The sequence below is a fragment of the Nomascus leucogenys genome, chromosome 15, assembly GCF_006542625.1.
Source record: "Nomascus leucogenys isolate Asia chromosome 15, Asia_NLE_v1, whole genome shotgun sequence".
NCBI lineage: Eukaryota > Metazoa > Chordata > Mammalia > Primates > Hylobatidae > Nomascus > Nomascus leucogenys.
This window is the reverse complement of record NC_044395.1, coordinates 107,829,968-107,844,093: the sequence shown is the minus strand read 5'-3', so window position 1 is coordinate 107,844,093 and position 14,126 is coordinate 107,829,968. Positions and strand designations below refer to the sequence as shown.

General features: G+C 46.6%; 1 protein-coding gene across 1 annotated transcript in view; it reads left to right on the top strand.

Moving 5' to 3' along the window:
• The first annotated feature begins 2,721 nt into the window (after window positions 1-2,721).
• The window catches only part of LOC115838562 (histone demethylase UTY-like), a 34,493-nt gene continuing 23,088 nt past the window's right edge, over window positions 2,722-14,126 (top strand). The window contains exon 1 of the mRNA XM_030828724.1: window positions 2,722-2,865. Coding sequence (XP_030684584.1) covers window positions 2,722-2,865 — 144 coding nt within the window. The remainder of the gene's footprint in view (window positions 2,866-14,126) is intronic.

Sequence of the window (14,126 nt, the reverse complement as noted above, 5' to 3'; positions counted from 1 at the left end):
ATCCGATTGTGTAAAAGTGTGTAGTGTTGGGTGTGGTGGCTCACGCCTGTAATCCCAGCACTTTGGGAGGCCAAGGTGGGCAGATATTTGAGGTCAGGAGTTTGAGACCAGCCTGGCCAACATGGTGAAACCCCATGTCTACTAAAAATACAAAAATTAGCTGGGCATGGTAGTGGGTGCCTATAATCCCAGCTACTTAGGAGGCTGAGGCAGGAGAATCGCTTGAACCTGCCTCCTTGATGGAGGTTGCAGTGAGCCGAGATCGTGCCACTGCACTCCAGCCTGGGTGACGGAGCAAGACTCTGTCTCAAAAAAACAAAACAAAACAAAAAAAAGGTGTGTAGCGCCCTCTCCCTCTCTCTTGCTCCCACTCTCGTCATATGAGATGCTGGCTCCCCATTTGCTTTCCATCATGACTGTAAGCAGCCCAAGGCTTCCCCAGAAGCTGAGCAGATGCTAGGCACTATGCTTCCTGAATAAACAGCAGAACCCTCAGCCAATTAAATATCATTTTTTATAAATGACCCCATCTCAGGTAATCCTTTATAGCAGCGCAAGAATGACCTAACACAATATCTTACAGACGCAGAAGTGGAGGCTCAGAAAGATTAATATTTAGGCCGGGAGCAGTGGCTCATGCCTGTAATCCCAGCACTTTAGGAGGCCAAGGCGGGCAGATCACCTGAGGTCAGGAGTTCGAGACCAGCCTGGCCAACATGGTAAAACCCTGCCTCTACCAAAAAATACAAAAATTATCCGGGCATGGTGGCACATGCCTGTAATCCCAGCTACTCGGGAGGCTGAGGCACAAGAATTGCTTGAACCCAGGAAGGGGAGGCTGCAGTGAGCTAAGATCATGCCATTGTACTCCAGCCTGGGAGACAGAATGAGACTCATCTCAAAAAAAAAAAAAAAAAGATTAATATTTAGTCCTATTCACCACCTTAAACAAGATTTGTGTTGCTTGTGTGCAGGTTACAGAAGTAGCTTAAGCAAAGAAGGGCTTTATTATGAGGACACTGGAGTGTCTCATAGACCTCCCCTACCCGGGGCAGGGACACAGCAGGCACTCCCCAAGGCCTGGCACCAAGAACTGGAAAACCACCAAGAGCCCAGACCAGCTGTTTCTCTTTCTCTCTGCACATCTGCTTCTTGGTTCTCTCTAGCAGGCCACCCTTCTCTGCATCTCCATGGCCTTCTCATCAGTTTCCCTGACCTTTATTTCATATTCTTATAGCGACTCCTAGTCCATTTCAAATCCCAATTCCCAAGCCGGGCATGGTGGCTCACATCTGTAATCCCAGCACTTTGGGAGGCCGAGGCGGGTGGATCACTTGAGGTCAGGAGTTCAAGACCAGCCTTGCCAACATGGTGAAACCTGGTCTCTACTAAAAATACAACAAAATTAGCTGGGTGTGGTGGCGGGTGCCTGTAATCCCAGCTACTTAGGAGGCTGAAGCAGGAGAGTCACTTGAACCTGGGAGGCAGAGGTTGCAGTGAGCTGAGATCATGCCACTGTACTCCAGCCTGGGCAACAGAGCAACACTCTGTCTCAAAAAACAAAACAAAACAAAACAAAACCAAAAACAAAATCCCAATTCTCAAAGGGAATCTGATTGGCCCAGCTTGGATCCCATGTCCACCCCTGGTCCCATCAATGTGGCTAAAGGGACAGGGTCATATGGTGTAAAAATGGCCACCACCTGGTGTAGTGATGCACACCTGCAGTCCCTGCTACTCAGGAGGCTGAGGCAGGAGGACTGCTTGAGGCCAGGAATTTGATACCAGACCAGGCAACATAGTAAGACCCTGTCTCTTAAAAAAAAGGTTGTGGGGGGGAGGTGCCTACTTCCTTTAAGCTGGAGCTACAGGAAAAGAAAATGAAATAAAAATGTTAAAAGGCTACCAAGGTCAGGCACGATAGCTCACGCCTGTAATCCCAGCACTTTGGGAGGCCGAGGCAGGTGGATCACGAGGTCAGGAGTTCGAGACCAACCTGACCAACATGCTGAAATCCCATCTGAAATCCCATCTCTACTAAAAATGCAAAAATTAGCCAGGCATGGTGGCGTGCACCTGTAATTCCAAGCTACTCAGGAAGCTGAGGCAGGAGAATGGCTTGAACTCGGGAGGCAGACATTGTAGTGAGCCGGGATCGCGCCACTGCACTCCAGCCTGGGTGACAGAGCAAGGTTCCATCTCGAAAACCAAAAAAAAGGCTACCAAAGTGCACCCCACTGGAAAGCAGATGCACAGTTGGGGGTGGCACTGAGCTGAGCAGATGCCCCAAAGGTTATCTACTGTGGTCACACAGGGCATGCAGAATCAGGGCTCCAGCCCGGTGTCCAGACTCTCAGAACAGAATGCTCTTTCCATAGGACCACTGATCCCCCGTTCCCACCGTCCAAATGCATTCCTGCTCACTCCACATTGATCATTAGATGCCAAGGGATATCCCTGCAGCCCTAGAAGGACTTGGGCCAAGGGTTAAGATTCAATTTCAGCTGAGGCTCTTCCTCCTATGCAGATCAAGGAAGATTCCCTGATTGGTTCCTGAGAGTATTGATGAAACTGGACAGGAAAGCAGAGGAAAGATAAAAACCTGCCTTCAGCCATGAAGCCCCAGACTCCAGCCTGCTTCTTGCCCTCTGGTTGTCTAAGGCCCCCACTTGGGGACCACTGAGTTGGTGGTTGATCCTGCGGGAAGCACTGCATGGTGCCATGGGAAATGGCAGGCAGATGTGCAGGGAACCTCAGAACCAAAGGCCTGCTCAGAGCAGGCGGGAAGCTGGAGTCAAGGAGCCAGAGATGGGCATCGCCAAAGGCTGCCGGACTGAAAGGCCAGGGCTGACATTGAAAGACAAGGTATGTAGCCAATGAGAGAACCCAGAAGGAGCGGGAGAGGGAGTGAGCAGGAAATAGATGTGGACACACTGCTGGACACCTCCCTCCAGAGGCTGTCTGGAGATGGCTTTTAAGGACAGTGGTGGGAGGGGGCACAGGAGGCTCACACATTGCAGGTGGGAATGGAAACCAATCCAGTCTGTCTTGAGGCCGTTTGGCAGTATGTATTAAAAGCTAGTGTGGTCGGGCACAGTGGCTCACACCTGTAATTTCAGCACTTCGGGAGGCCAAGGCAGGTGGATTGCTCAAGCCCAGGAGTTCAAAACCAGCTTGAGTAACATAGCAAAACCTCATCTCTACTACCAAAAAAAAAAAAAAAAAAAAAAGTAGCCAGGTGTGGTGATGCCCACCTGTAGTCCCAGCTACTCTGGATGCTGAGGTGGGAGGACTGCTTGAGCCTGGGAGGTGGAGATTAAAGTGAGCTGAGATGGCACCACTACACTGCAGCCTGGGCAACAGAGCCAGACTCTGTCTCAAAAAAAAAAAAAAGATGAGTTGGGCACAGTGGCTTACGCCTGTAATCTTGGCACTTTGGGAGGCCGAGGCAGAAGGACTGCTTGAACCCAGGAGTTCGAGACCAGCCTGGGCAACATAATGAGACCCTGTTTCTACAAAAAAATACAAAAATTAGTCACTTGTAGTGGCATGCGTCTGTACTCCCAGCTACTTGGGAGGCTGAGGTGGGAGAATCACCTGAGCCCAGGGAGATCAAGGCTGCAGTGAGCTCTGATCACACCACTGCACTGTACTTCAGCCTGAGCGACAGAGTCAGATTCTGTCTCAAAAAAAAAAAAAAAAAAAAAAAAAAGATGGAGGCCGGGTGCAGTGGCTTATGCCTGTAATCCCAGCAGTTTGACATGCCAAGGAAGGAGGATCACTTGAGGCCAGGAGTTCAAGACCAGCCTGGACAACATAACAAGACCCCGTCTCTATAAAAGAGTTTTTTTGTTTTGATTTTTTTTTTTTTTTTTGAGACAGAGTTTCACTCTTGTTGCCCAGGCTGGAGTGCAATGGCACAATCTCGGCTCACCACAACCTCCACGCCTACAGGGTTCAAGCAGTTCTCCTGCCTCAGCCTCCCAAGTAGCTGGAATTACAGGCATAAGCCACCAGACCCAGCGAATTTTGTATTTTTAGTAAAGATGAGGTTTCTCCATGTTGGTCAGGCTGGTCTTGAACTCCCAACCTCAGGTGATCCGCCAGCCTCAGCCTCCCAAAGTGCTGGGATTACAGACTTGAGCCACCGCGCCCGACCCAAAAGAGTTTTTGAAATTAGTAGGGCATGCTGGCATGCACATGTAATCCTAGCTGCTCAGGAGGCTGAGCTGGGAGGATCACTTGAGATTAGGAGTTTAAGCCTGCAGTGACCTATGTTTGCACCATAGCGCTCCAGCCTGAGTGACAGAGCCAGACCCTCTCTCAAAAAGAAAAAAAAAATGATGAAATAGATTTATACCTATTCCTCTGAAAGAATATTCTCAATATTTTCTTGGGTAAAAAATGCAGGATAAAAATAATACCATTTTAGCTGGGTGTGGTGGCTCATGCCTGTAATCCCAGCACTTTGAGAGGCTGAGGCGGCCAAATCACCTGAATTCGGGAGTTCGAGAACAGCCTGACCAACATGCAGAAACCCTGTCTCTACTAAAAATACAAAATTAGCTGGACGTGGTGGCAGGTACCTGTAATCCCAGCTACTCAGGAGGCTGAGGCAGGAGAATCGCTTGAACCCGGGAGGCAGAGGTTGCAGTGAGCTGAGATTGCGCCATTGCACTCCAGCCTGGGTGACAGAGTGAGACTCCATCTCAAAAATAATAAGAAGAAGATAAAAGAAATTAATATATGAAATCATTTCTCACTGAGAAAGAGAGAAGTGGGCCAGGCACAGTGGTTCACAGCTGTAATCCTAGAACTCTGGGAGGCAGAGGTGAGAGGATTGCTTGAGCCCAAAAGTTCAAGACCAGCCTGGACAACATAGCAAGACCTCATCTCTAAAAACAAACCAAAAAAAACCCACAAAAACTAGCCTAACATCATGGTACATGCCTGTAGTCCCAGCTACTTGGGAGGCTGAGGTAGGAGGATCACTTGAGCCCAAGAGTTGGATGCTGCAGTGAACCATAATCATGCCACTGCACTCCAGCCTGGGTGACAGAGCAAGACTCTGTCTCTCTCCTTTTTTTTTTTTTTAATATTTTGTCTTAAGACTCTGTCTCAAATTAAAAGAGAGAGACAGCAAAAGGAGAAGTGGGACCAAGAGGAGGATGGGTACAGGTGATCAATCAAGGAATGATTTCTGAGCACCAGTTGTGTATGGCACCAACTGATTCAGCAACTCCCAGGGAGTCAACAGTGTGATAGCAGCAAGTCACCAGGAGGGTAGGAGATAGCTACAGGCTACTGGGCCTGTGACCAGAGATAGTTTAAGACAAGGCAGGCTAGGGCTGTGGACAACAGAAGCTGAAGAAACAAAGATGCTGCCAGAACCAGGGAGAACTAAAAGGCCAGCAATGATGGATGAGAGCCAACTACATCACTGAGAATTTAATTTAGCAGAAAAAATAAAAATAAAGCACTCGACTTCATACTAGGCACTTTGATAGCTGCTAGGGATAGAGTTAACCAAAACTAGCAAGGTCGGCTGGGTATGATGGTTCATGCCTGTGATCCCAACGTTTTGGGGGATAGTTTGACCTCAAGGGTTCAAGACCAGCTTGGGCAACATGGCAAGACCTCGTCTCTACTAAAAATTAAAAAAAAAAAAAATAGGCCGGGCACGGTGGCTCACGCCTGTAATCCCAGCACTTTGGGAGGCCAAGGCGGGCGGATCACGAGATCAGGAGATCAAGACTATCCTGGCTAACACGATGAAACCCCAGCTGTAAAAAAAATACAAAAAAAAATTAGCCAGGTGTGGTGGCGGGCGCCTGTAGTCCCAGCTACTTGGGAGGCTGAGGCAGGAGAATGGCGTGAACCCGGGAGGCAGAGCTTGCAGTGAGTCAAGATCGCACCACTGCACTCCAGCCTGGGAGACAGAGCGAGACTCCGTCTCAAAAAAAAAAAAAATTAGCTGGGTGTGGTGGCGCATGCCTGTAATTCCAGCTACTCAGGAGGCTGAGGCAGAAGAATCACTTGAACCTGGGAGGTGGAGGTTGCAGGGAGCCGAGATCGCGTCATTGCACTCCAGCCTGGACGATAGAGCAAGACTTCCTCTAAAAAAAAAAAAAATTAGCCAAGTGTTGTGGCACTTTCCTGTAGTCCCAGCTACTCGGGAGGCTGAGGCAGGAGGATTACTTGAACCCTGGAGGTTGAGGTTGCAGTGAGCTATGATGGCACCACTGCACTTCAGCCTGGGTGGCAGAGGAAAAACCTGCCTCAAAAAAACAAACAAAACTAGCAATGTCCCTGTTTTCAGGGAGTTACAGTCAGGTTAGGGGGCAGGCAGAGAAAATATATCAATCAATAAATAAACATGTATAACAATAAAAATATCAGATAAAGTGCTATCCATTTTTAAGCTTCATGCAAATATCCTCATTGTCTTACTTCAAAAAGCAAATGTCATAAGGAAGAATAATATCATAAACATCCAGCCGGGCATGGTGGTTCATGCCTGTAATCCTAAGCACTTTGGGAGGCTGAGGCGGGCAGACCACTTGAAGCTAGGAGTTCAAGTCCAGCCTGGGCAACATAGTGAGACCCCCCCACCCCACCTCCCACCATCTCTATAAAAAATTTGGCCAGGCACAGTGGCTCACACCTGTAATCCCAGCACTTTGGGAAGCTAAGGCGGGCAGACCACTTGAGGCCAGGGGTTCAAGATCAGCCATGGCCAACATGGCAAAACCCCATCTCTACTAAAAATACAAAAGTTAGCCAGGTGTGGTGGTGCGGGCCTGTAATCCCAGCTATTTGGGAGGCAGAGGCTCAAGAATCATTTGAACCCAGGAGGCAGAGATTGCAGTGAGCTGAGATCACGCCACTGTGCTCCAGCTTAGGTGACACTATCTATATACATACGTATATATGTAATATAGATACATATTATATATTATATATGTATTATGTGGTATATATTACATATACATAACATATATGTAAATATACAATTAAATATAATTAACCTTTTATATATTATATATAATTAACTATTTGATGTTTATATATAACTATATATATATAATTTATATATATATATTTATTTATTGAGACAGAGTCTGGCTCTGTTGGCCAGGCTGAAGTGCAATGGCACATTCTCAGCTCACTGTAACCTCTGCCTCCCAGGCTCAAGGCATCCTCTCACCTTGGCCTCCCAAGTAGCTGGAACTACAGGTACATGCCACCACACCCATCTAATTTTTGTATTTTTTGTGGAGACGGGTTTCACTGTGTTGCCCTGACTGGTCTCAAACTCCTGAGCTCAAATGATCTGTCCACCTCAGCCTCCCAAAGTGGTGGGATAACAGGTGTAAGTCACTGCGCCCACCCCCAAAATATTTTTTTACTGCTGTATTTTTTTTTCAAACTAGGATCCAATCATCATCTACACATTGTGTTTGGTTGTTTTTACTTCTAAGTATTTTTTAATCTATATCTATATCTCATCTACATCTATATCTACATGTATGTCTATAGATATAAGTCCATTGTCCAAATGACTGTTCCCAAATGTCATGTACCCAGAAAAAGGATGCATCCTAGCCAGACCCACCCAAATGAAACCCAGGCTATTTGTGGGTACCAAATGCTGTAGCTTGGTCCTCCACCAGCCGCTGGTAAGAGATGACTGATTATGGGTAAAATCCATGACCTTGGAGAAAACCAAAGGAAACCCTATATGTGGATCAGCCTCATAGGAAAAGGACTGTAGATATGTAGTCTCTCTCTCCCTCCACCTTTCTTGTATAATTCAAAGAGGCAAATGGGTGTAATGAAAAGAACACAGGCAGATAAGACTTTAGCTCAATGACTGTAAAGCTATATGACCTTGGGCAAGTCTTTGACCCCTTTGAGTTTCAGTTTCTTTATCTGTAAAGTGAGGACAATGCCCACTTGAAGTGTTATTGTGAGGGCAAAATGAATTAATTTATACAGAATGCCCATCACAGTCCTTTAACTCTCTATGAAGCTTAGAAGAGATATTGCTACCTGATTACTAAATCCATTTCCTTGTCTTCCTGGGGACCCAGCTAGACTACATTTCCCAGACTCCCTTGCAAATAGATGTTGCCCTGTGCTCAAACTCTAGCGGTGAAATGTGAGCTAAAGTGTGCTTTGCAAGCTATTTCCAGGCTTAGCCCATAAAACCTTTTATGCTTCTGGGCCCAGGGCAACCCTTCAAATGACCTGGTGAAACTGACAGAATCTGTGTCTGGATCCCTGAACGACAACGTGGAGTACAGCTCTTGTTGTCAATAAGATACATCTGATTTGGACTCCACATGAGCAAGAAACAAAGCTTGATAGCATTAACTGATGAGGTTTTAGCTGTTACAGCAGTTAGAATTGCTTTAACCAACATAAAGCTCAATGTGACAGATGAAGTCACTACAAAAAAGGAAAACCTGCAGGGCGCAGAGCTCACACCTGTAATCTCAGCACTTTGGGAGGCCCAGGCAGGCGGATCACTTGAGTTCAGGAGTTTGAAACCAGCCTGGCCAACATGGTGAAACACTGTCTCTACTAAAATTACAAAAATTAGCCAGTCATGGTAGCACACGTCTGTGGTCCCAGCTACCAGGGTGGCTGAGGTAGGAGAATCCTTTGAACCTGGGAGGCGGAGGTTGCAGTGAATAGAGATCACGCCACTGCACTCCAGCCTGTATGACAGGGCAAGACTCTGTCTCATAAATAAATAAATAAATAAATAGGAAAGCCTAATAGGTTTTATTTAAACCATGGTGGCTTTGGGAAAACCATACAGGGAACCATACAACTGTTAGGGGGGACATTCACATTTTAATATTATATTTCATCAATTTGCAACATTTTTTTTTCACGTTTTTACACCAATGTGTAAATTGATGTGCAATCGATGGCATTTCAAATTGCTGATGAATTGCTGACAGCCAGGTCATAGTCACTGCCCACACGTGCACAGGGCTGGTCACAGCTCTTCCTCTTGCCAACCTTTCCCTTAAGCTGTGTGCACTGTTAGCACTATAGGTATTGAGTTTAATCACTACTTAACAATGTCTTCAAAAACATTCCACACTGATTCAGCTCTGTAATGAAAAATTATTATTACTAAAAAGGGTAAGGAAACAAGCAGCTTGACATATGATAAAAATCTATGTCTAAATAAGACTTAAAAGAGCTCTTTTAATATGCATAAAATGAAATTTTTAAGTGATAGGAAAGCTTTGTGTCATGGTTTTCCTATTTCTTAGAAACACATCAGTAAGGGTGTGGTTTACAATTGATGGTGCCTTAGATTTGGTGAAATTGCCAATAATGTAGACATGTCAGTGATTTTAACCCAGGAAGGAATCCAGTGTAAATAATAATAACAAAAAAATTCACATATATTGAGAGCCAAATATACACAAAATTCATGCTTTACTCATACCTTATTATTTATTCATCATAATAACCCCATGAGATGGTTACTCTTGTTTTTTTTTTTTTTTTTTTTTTTTTTTTTGAGACAGTCTCGCTCTGTCACCCAAACTGGAGAGCAGTGGCATGATCTCCGCTCACTGCAACCTCTGCCTCCCAGGTTCAAGCAATTCTCCTGCCTCAGCTGGAGTAGCTGGGATTATGTGCATGTGCCACCACGCCTGGGTAATTTTTATATTTTTAGTAGAGACGGGGTTTCACCATTGGTCAGGCTGGTCTTGAACTCCTGACCTCGTGATCCGCCCGCCTTGGCCTCCCAAAGTGCTGGGATTACAGGTGTGAGCCATGGTGCCCAGCCCAATGTTTACTCTTATATACGATTGCAAATTGTCCTAAGTGCCATGAGAGTGAATAACAGGGAAGGAAAACATAATTAAGTTTAGAAGGAGAGGCCTCCCTAAGGAGGTGACAAGACTCGAAAGTTAACAGTAGGCAGCATTTATTGAGCACTTACTATGGACCAGATACAATTCTAAGTTTATCATATTGACTCACTCAATCCTCCCCAAAACCCTAAGAAGTTTATTATCAGCTCCACTTTACACAAGAGAAAGTCAAGACAGGAGTAGAGAAGTTACATAACTTGCTCAAAATAACTCAGGTTACACATTATGGAAGATAAGCCTGGAATTGGAACCATGGCAGTCCAGCTCCAAAATCCGTGCATTTTACCACTTCACCATCATCTCTCAGTAGAGACAGATGAACAGTATCACATGAGTGAGGCATCCCCCCCTTTATCAATGGGAGTGTCAGTAAATGATCTGGCTACAGGCAAAGACTTCAGCGACCGACATTCAAAGTCAGGCTCTGGTGGCGGGCGCCTGTAGTCCCAGCTACTCGGAGAGGCTGAGGCCGGACAATGGCGTGAACCCGGGAGGCGGAGCTTGCAGTGAGCCGAGATCGGGCCACTGCACTCCAGCCTGGGTGATAGAGCGAGACTCCGTCTCAAAAAAAAAAAAAAAAAAAAAAGTCAGGCTCTGCAACTGCTCAGCAAGGTATTTTAATCTTTCTATGCCTCGGTTTCCCCATTTGTTGTGATTAAATGAGGATTAATGAGTTGATACACATATAGAACTTAGCTCAGAACCAGAAGATAAATGTTAGGTGGTCTTATCATCTTCATACAATGCTCATCACAACCCAAAGGAAACAGACCCAGAGAGGTTTAGGAATTTGTCAAAAATCACATATTTCAAGAAAGGAATCAGGATTTGAACCTAAGTCTGTTCACCCAGAAGCCCGTTCTTTATGCGTTACCCATGAAGCTTTCCATTAAAAATGAGTCAATGGAGCTGGGTGCAGTGGCTCATGCCTGCAATCCAGCACTTTGGGAGGCCAAGATGAGAGGATCTCTTGAGCCCAGGAGTTCGAGACCAGTCTGGGCAACTTGGTGAGACTGCCGCCCCTCGCCCCCCGCCACCCTGACACCTCTATGAAAAAATAATTAATTGATTAATTTTAAAAGGAGTCAATGGTTTAGGTCTTCATTCCTAAAGATTTCCATTTAGAAAGGAGATCCTAAATCCCAACGTGATATCTCATTTTAACATCCCGAGTCTTAATCAATAGTAAGGCTCTCTCATTGCAAATCTAGTTTTCAGTTGTTTTGAGGCCATTTTCTCTTTGAGAAGCCCGAGGGAAGAGAGAAACTCACCAGTTTCTTTCTTTTCTACCCTTCATATAAGGTATTTCACATTTCCCAACCTACGTTGAGAAGGCAGGGACGTTTTAGAGTCAGGCACAAAGTGGGTGCTCAAGGCTGGGTGTGGTGGCTCTCACCTGTAATCCCAGCACTTTGGGAGGCCAAGGCAGGCAGATCACCTGACATCAGGAGTTCAAGACCAGCCTGACCAACATGGAGAAACCCTGTCTCTACTCAAAATACAAAATTAGCCAGGAGTGGTGGCACACGCCTGTAATCTCAGTTACTCGGGAGGCTGAGGCAGGAGAATCGCTTGAACCCAGGAGGCAGAGGTTGCAGTGAACCGAGATCCCACCACTGCACTCCAGCCTGGGCAACAAGAGCAAAACTCCATCCCAAAAAAAAAGAAAAAAAAAGATGCTCAACAAAAATGTGTTGCATGAATGAAGAAACAAGTGAGAAATCTCTAATGCACTTCACAGATCAGACGAACCCCACGCCACTCCGCCCCTGCCTACTGTGCTTGCTTTTCCTTGTTTTTTTGCTTTTTGTTTTTTGGTTGTTTTGAGACAGAGTTTCACTCTTGCTGCCCAGGCTGGAGTGCAGTGGCCGGATCTCAGCTCACTGCAACCTCCGTCTCCCAGGTTCAAGTGATTCTCCTGCCTCAGCCTCCCGAGTAGCTAGGATTACAGGCGCCCACCACCACGCCCAGCTAATTTTGTATTTTGAGTAGAGACGGGGTTTCTCTGTGTTGGTCAGGCTGGTCTCGAACTCCCGACCTCAGGTGATCCATCGGCCTCAGCCTCCCAAAGTGCTGGGATTACATGCGTGAGCCACCACACCCAGCCTGCTTGCTTTTCTTTGACTCCCACGTCTTAACCCCAATGTTTCTCAAACAAGAGTGTTGCAATGGCATTCTGAGGACATTGTGGAGTTGAAGTGGCCTTGGTATGTGGTGACATCCTAGGTTTCTTCATTCCTCATTCCCTTGAGATGCTTTTTGACCAAGAGGATAGAGTGGAGTTATCTTCGGGGGCAGAACTGCTGAGGATGAGAATAGGCAGGGGGATGGACGCGCACCTGCAGCCCTCACACATTGTAACAGTCGGTCAAAGTCACCAGGTGTCACAGGCAGAGGAAGGCTGAAGCCCTACTAGACATTCACTGTAAAGACAGGAAACCTGGCCGGGCGCGGTGGCTCATATCTGTAATCCCAACACTTTGGGAGACCAAGGTGGGCGGATCACTTGAGGTCGGAAGTTCAAGACCAGCCTGGCCAACATGGTGAAACCCCATCTCTATTAAATATACAAAAATTAGCCAGGTGTGGTGGTGCATGCCTGTAATCCCAGCTACTCAGGAGGCTGAGGCAGGAGAATCCCTTGAACCTGGGAGGCAGAGGTTGTAGTGAGCCAAGATCATGCCATTGCACTCCATCCTGGGTGACAGCGTGAGACTCCATTTCAAAAAAAAAAAAAAAAAGACAGGAAACCTGAGCCCAGGGAGTATAGGTCAGACTCCTTTGGTTGCAAATAATGGAACTCCATCTCAAATAATCCCGAGGGAAAAAGAAAGGCATCGTACTGCTCACATCACTTGGAATTTCAGGGATGATGCTGGTTTTAGATATGGATGGATCTAGACATTCAAATAAGGCCTCAACTTTTCTCCCCCTCTGGCCTGTTGTTTTTCTCTCTGTGTTTGCCCATAGCAGCCCCTCAGCAAGCAGGCTTTCAGCAAATGACTGCTGCTGGCAACCCTCAGATCGTACCCTTCCAGTCGCACAGAGTGCTAGCCCTTATGACTATGTTTAAGTTTGGGGCAGAGAGGCAGGGTGGTCCCAAGGGAGGAAGTAGGAAATGTTTCCTTTTGTCAAAAAATCAAAAGCTTTCTCAGAAGCCCCAGAGTAGACCTCCCCTTAGGTCTTATTGGTAAAGCTGCAAGGGGGGCTGGGGAAGTGGGAAACAGAGAGTCATTATTGGCTGAGACATGTAAGTATCTACCACCTGGGGCTGGCCACAAAACTGAAGCTGGTGTTTCTTTTTTTCTTTTTTTTTTTTTTTTTTGAGTCGGAGTCTTGCTCTGTCGCCTAGCGTGGAGTACAGTGCGGCTGGCTGCAACCTCCACCTCCCGGGTTCAAGCAATTCTCCTGCCTCAGCCTCCCAAGTAGCTGGGACTACAGGTGCATGCCACCACACCCGGCTAATTTTTTTGTATTTTTATTAAAGATGGGGTTTCACTATATTGGCCAGGCTGGTCTCGAACTCCTGCCCTTGTGATCCGCCCGCCTTGGCCTCCCAAAGGGCTGGGATTACAGGCGTGAGCCACCGCACCCAGCTTTTTTTTTTTTTTTTTTTTTTTTTTTTTTTAAAGACAGAGTTTCGCTCTTGTTGCCCAGGCTGAAGTGCAATGGTGTGATCTTGGCTCACTGCAACCTCCACCTCATGGGTTCAAGTGATTCTCCTGCCTCAGCCTGCCGAGTAGCTGGGTTTACAGGTGCCTGCCACCACACCCAGCTAATTTTTTGTATTTTTAGTAGAGACGGGGTTTCACTATGTTGGCCAGGCTGGTCTCGAACTCCTGACCTCAGGTGATCCACCTGCCTTGGCCTCCCACAGTTCTGGGATTACAGGCGTGAGCTACCACGTCCAGCCTCTTTTTCTTTTTCTTTTTCTTTTTTTTTTTTTTGAGATGGGTCTTGCTCTGTCACCCAGGCTGGAGTGTAGTGGCACAATCTCAGCTCACTGCAGCCTCAATCTCCCAGGCTCAAGCAATCCTCCTACCTCAGCTTCCCAAGGAGCTGGGACTATAGGCACGCACCACCACACCCAGCTAATTTTTGTATTTTTTGTAGAGATGGTGTATCACTACGTTGCCCAGCTGGTCTCAAACTCCTGAGCTCAAGCAATCCTCCTGCCTTGGCCTCCCAGAGTGCTAGGATTATAGGCATGAGTCACTG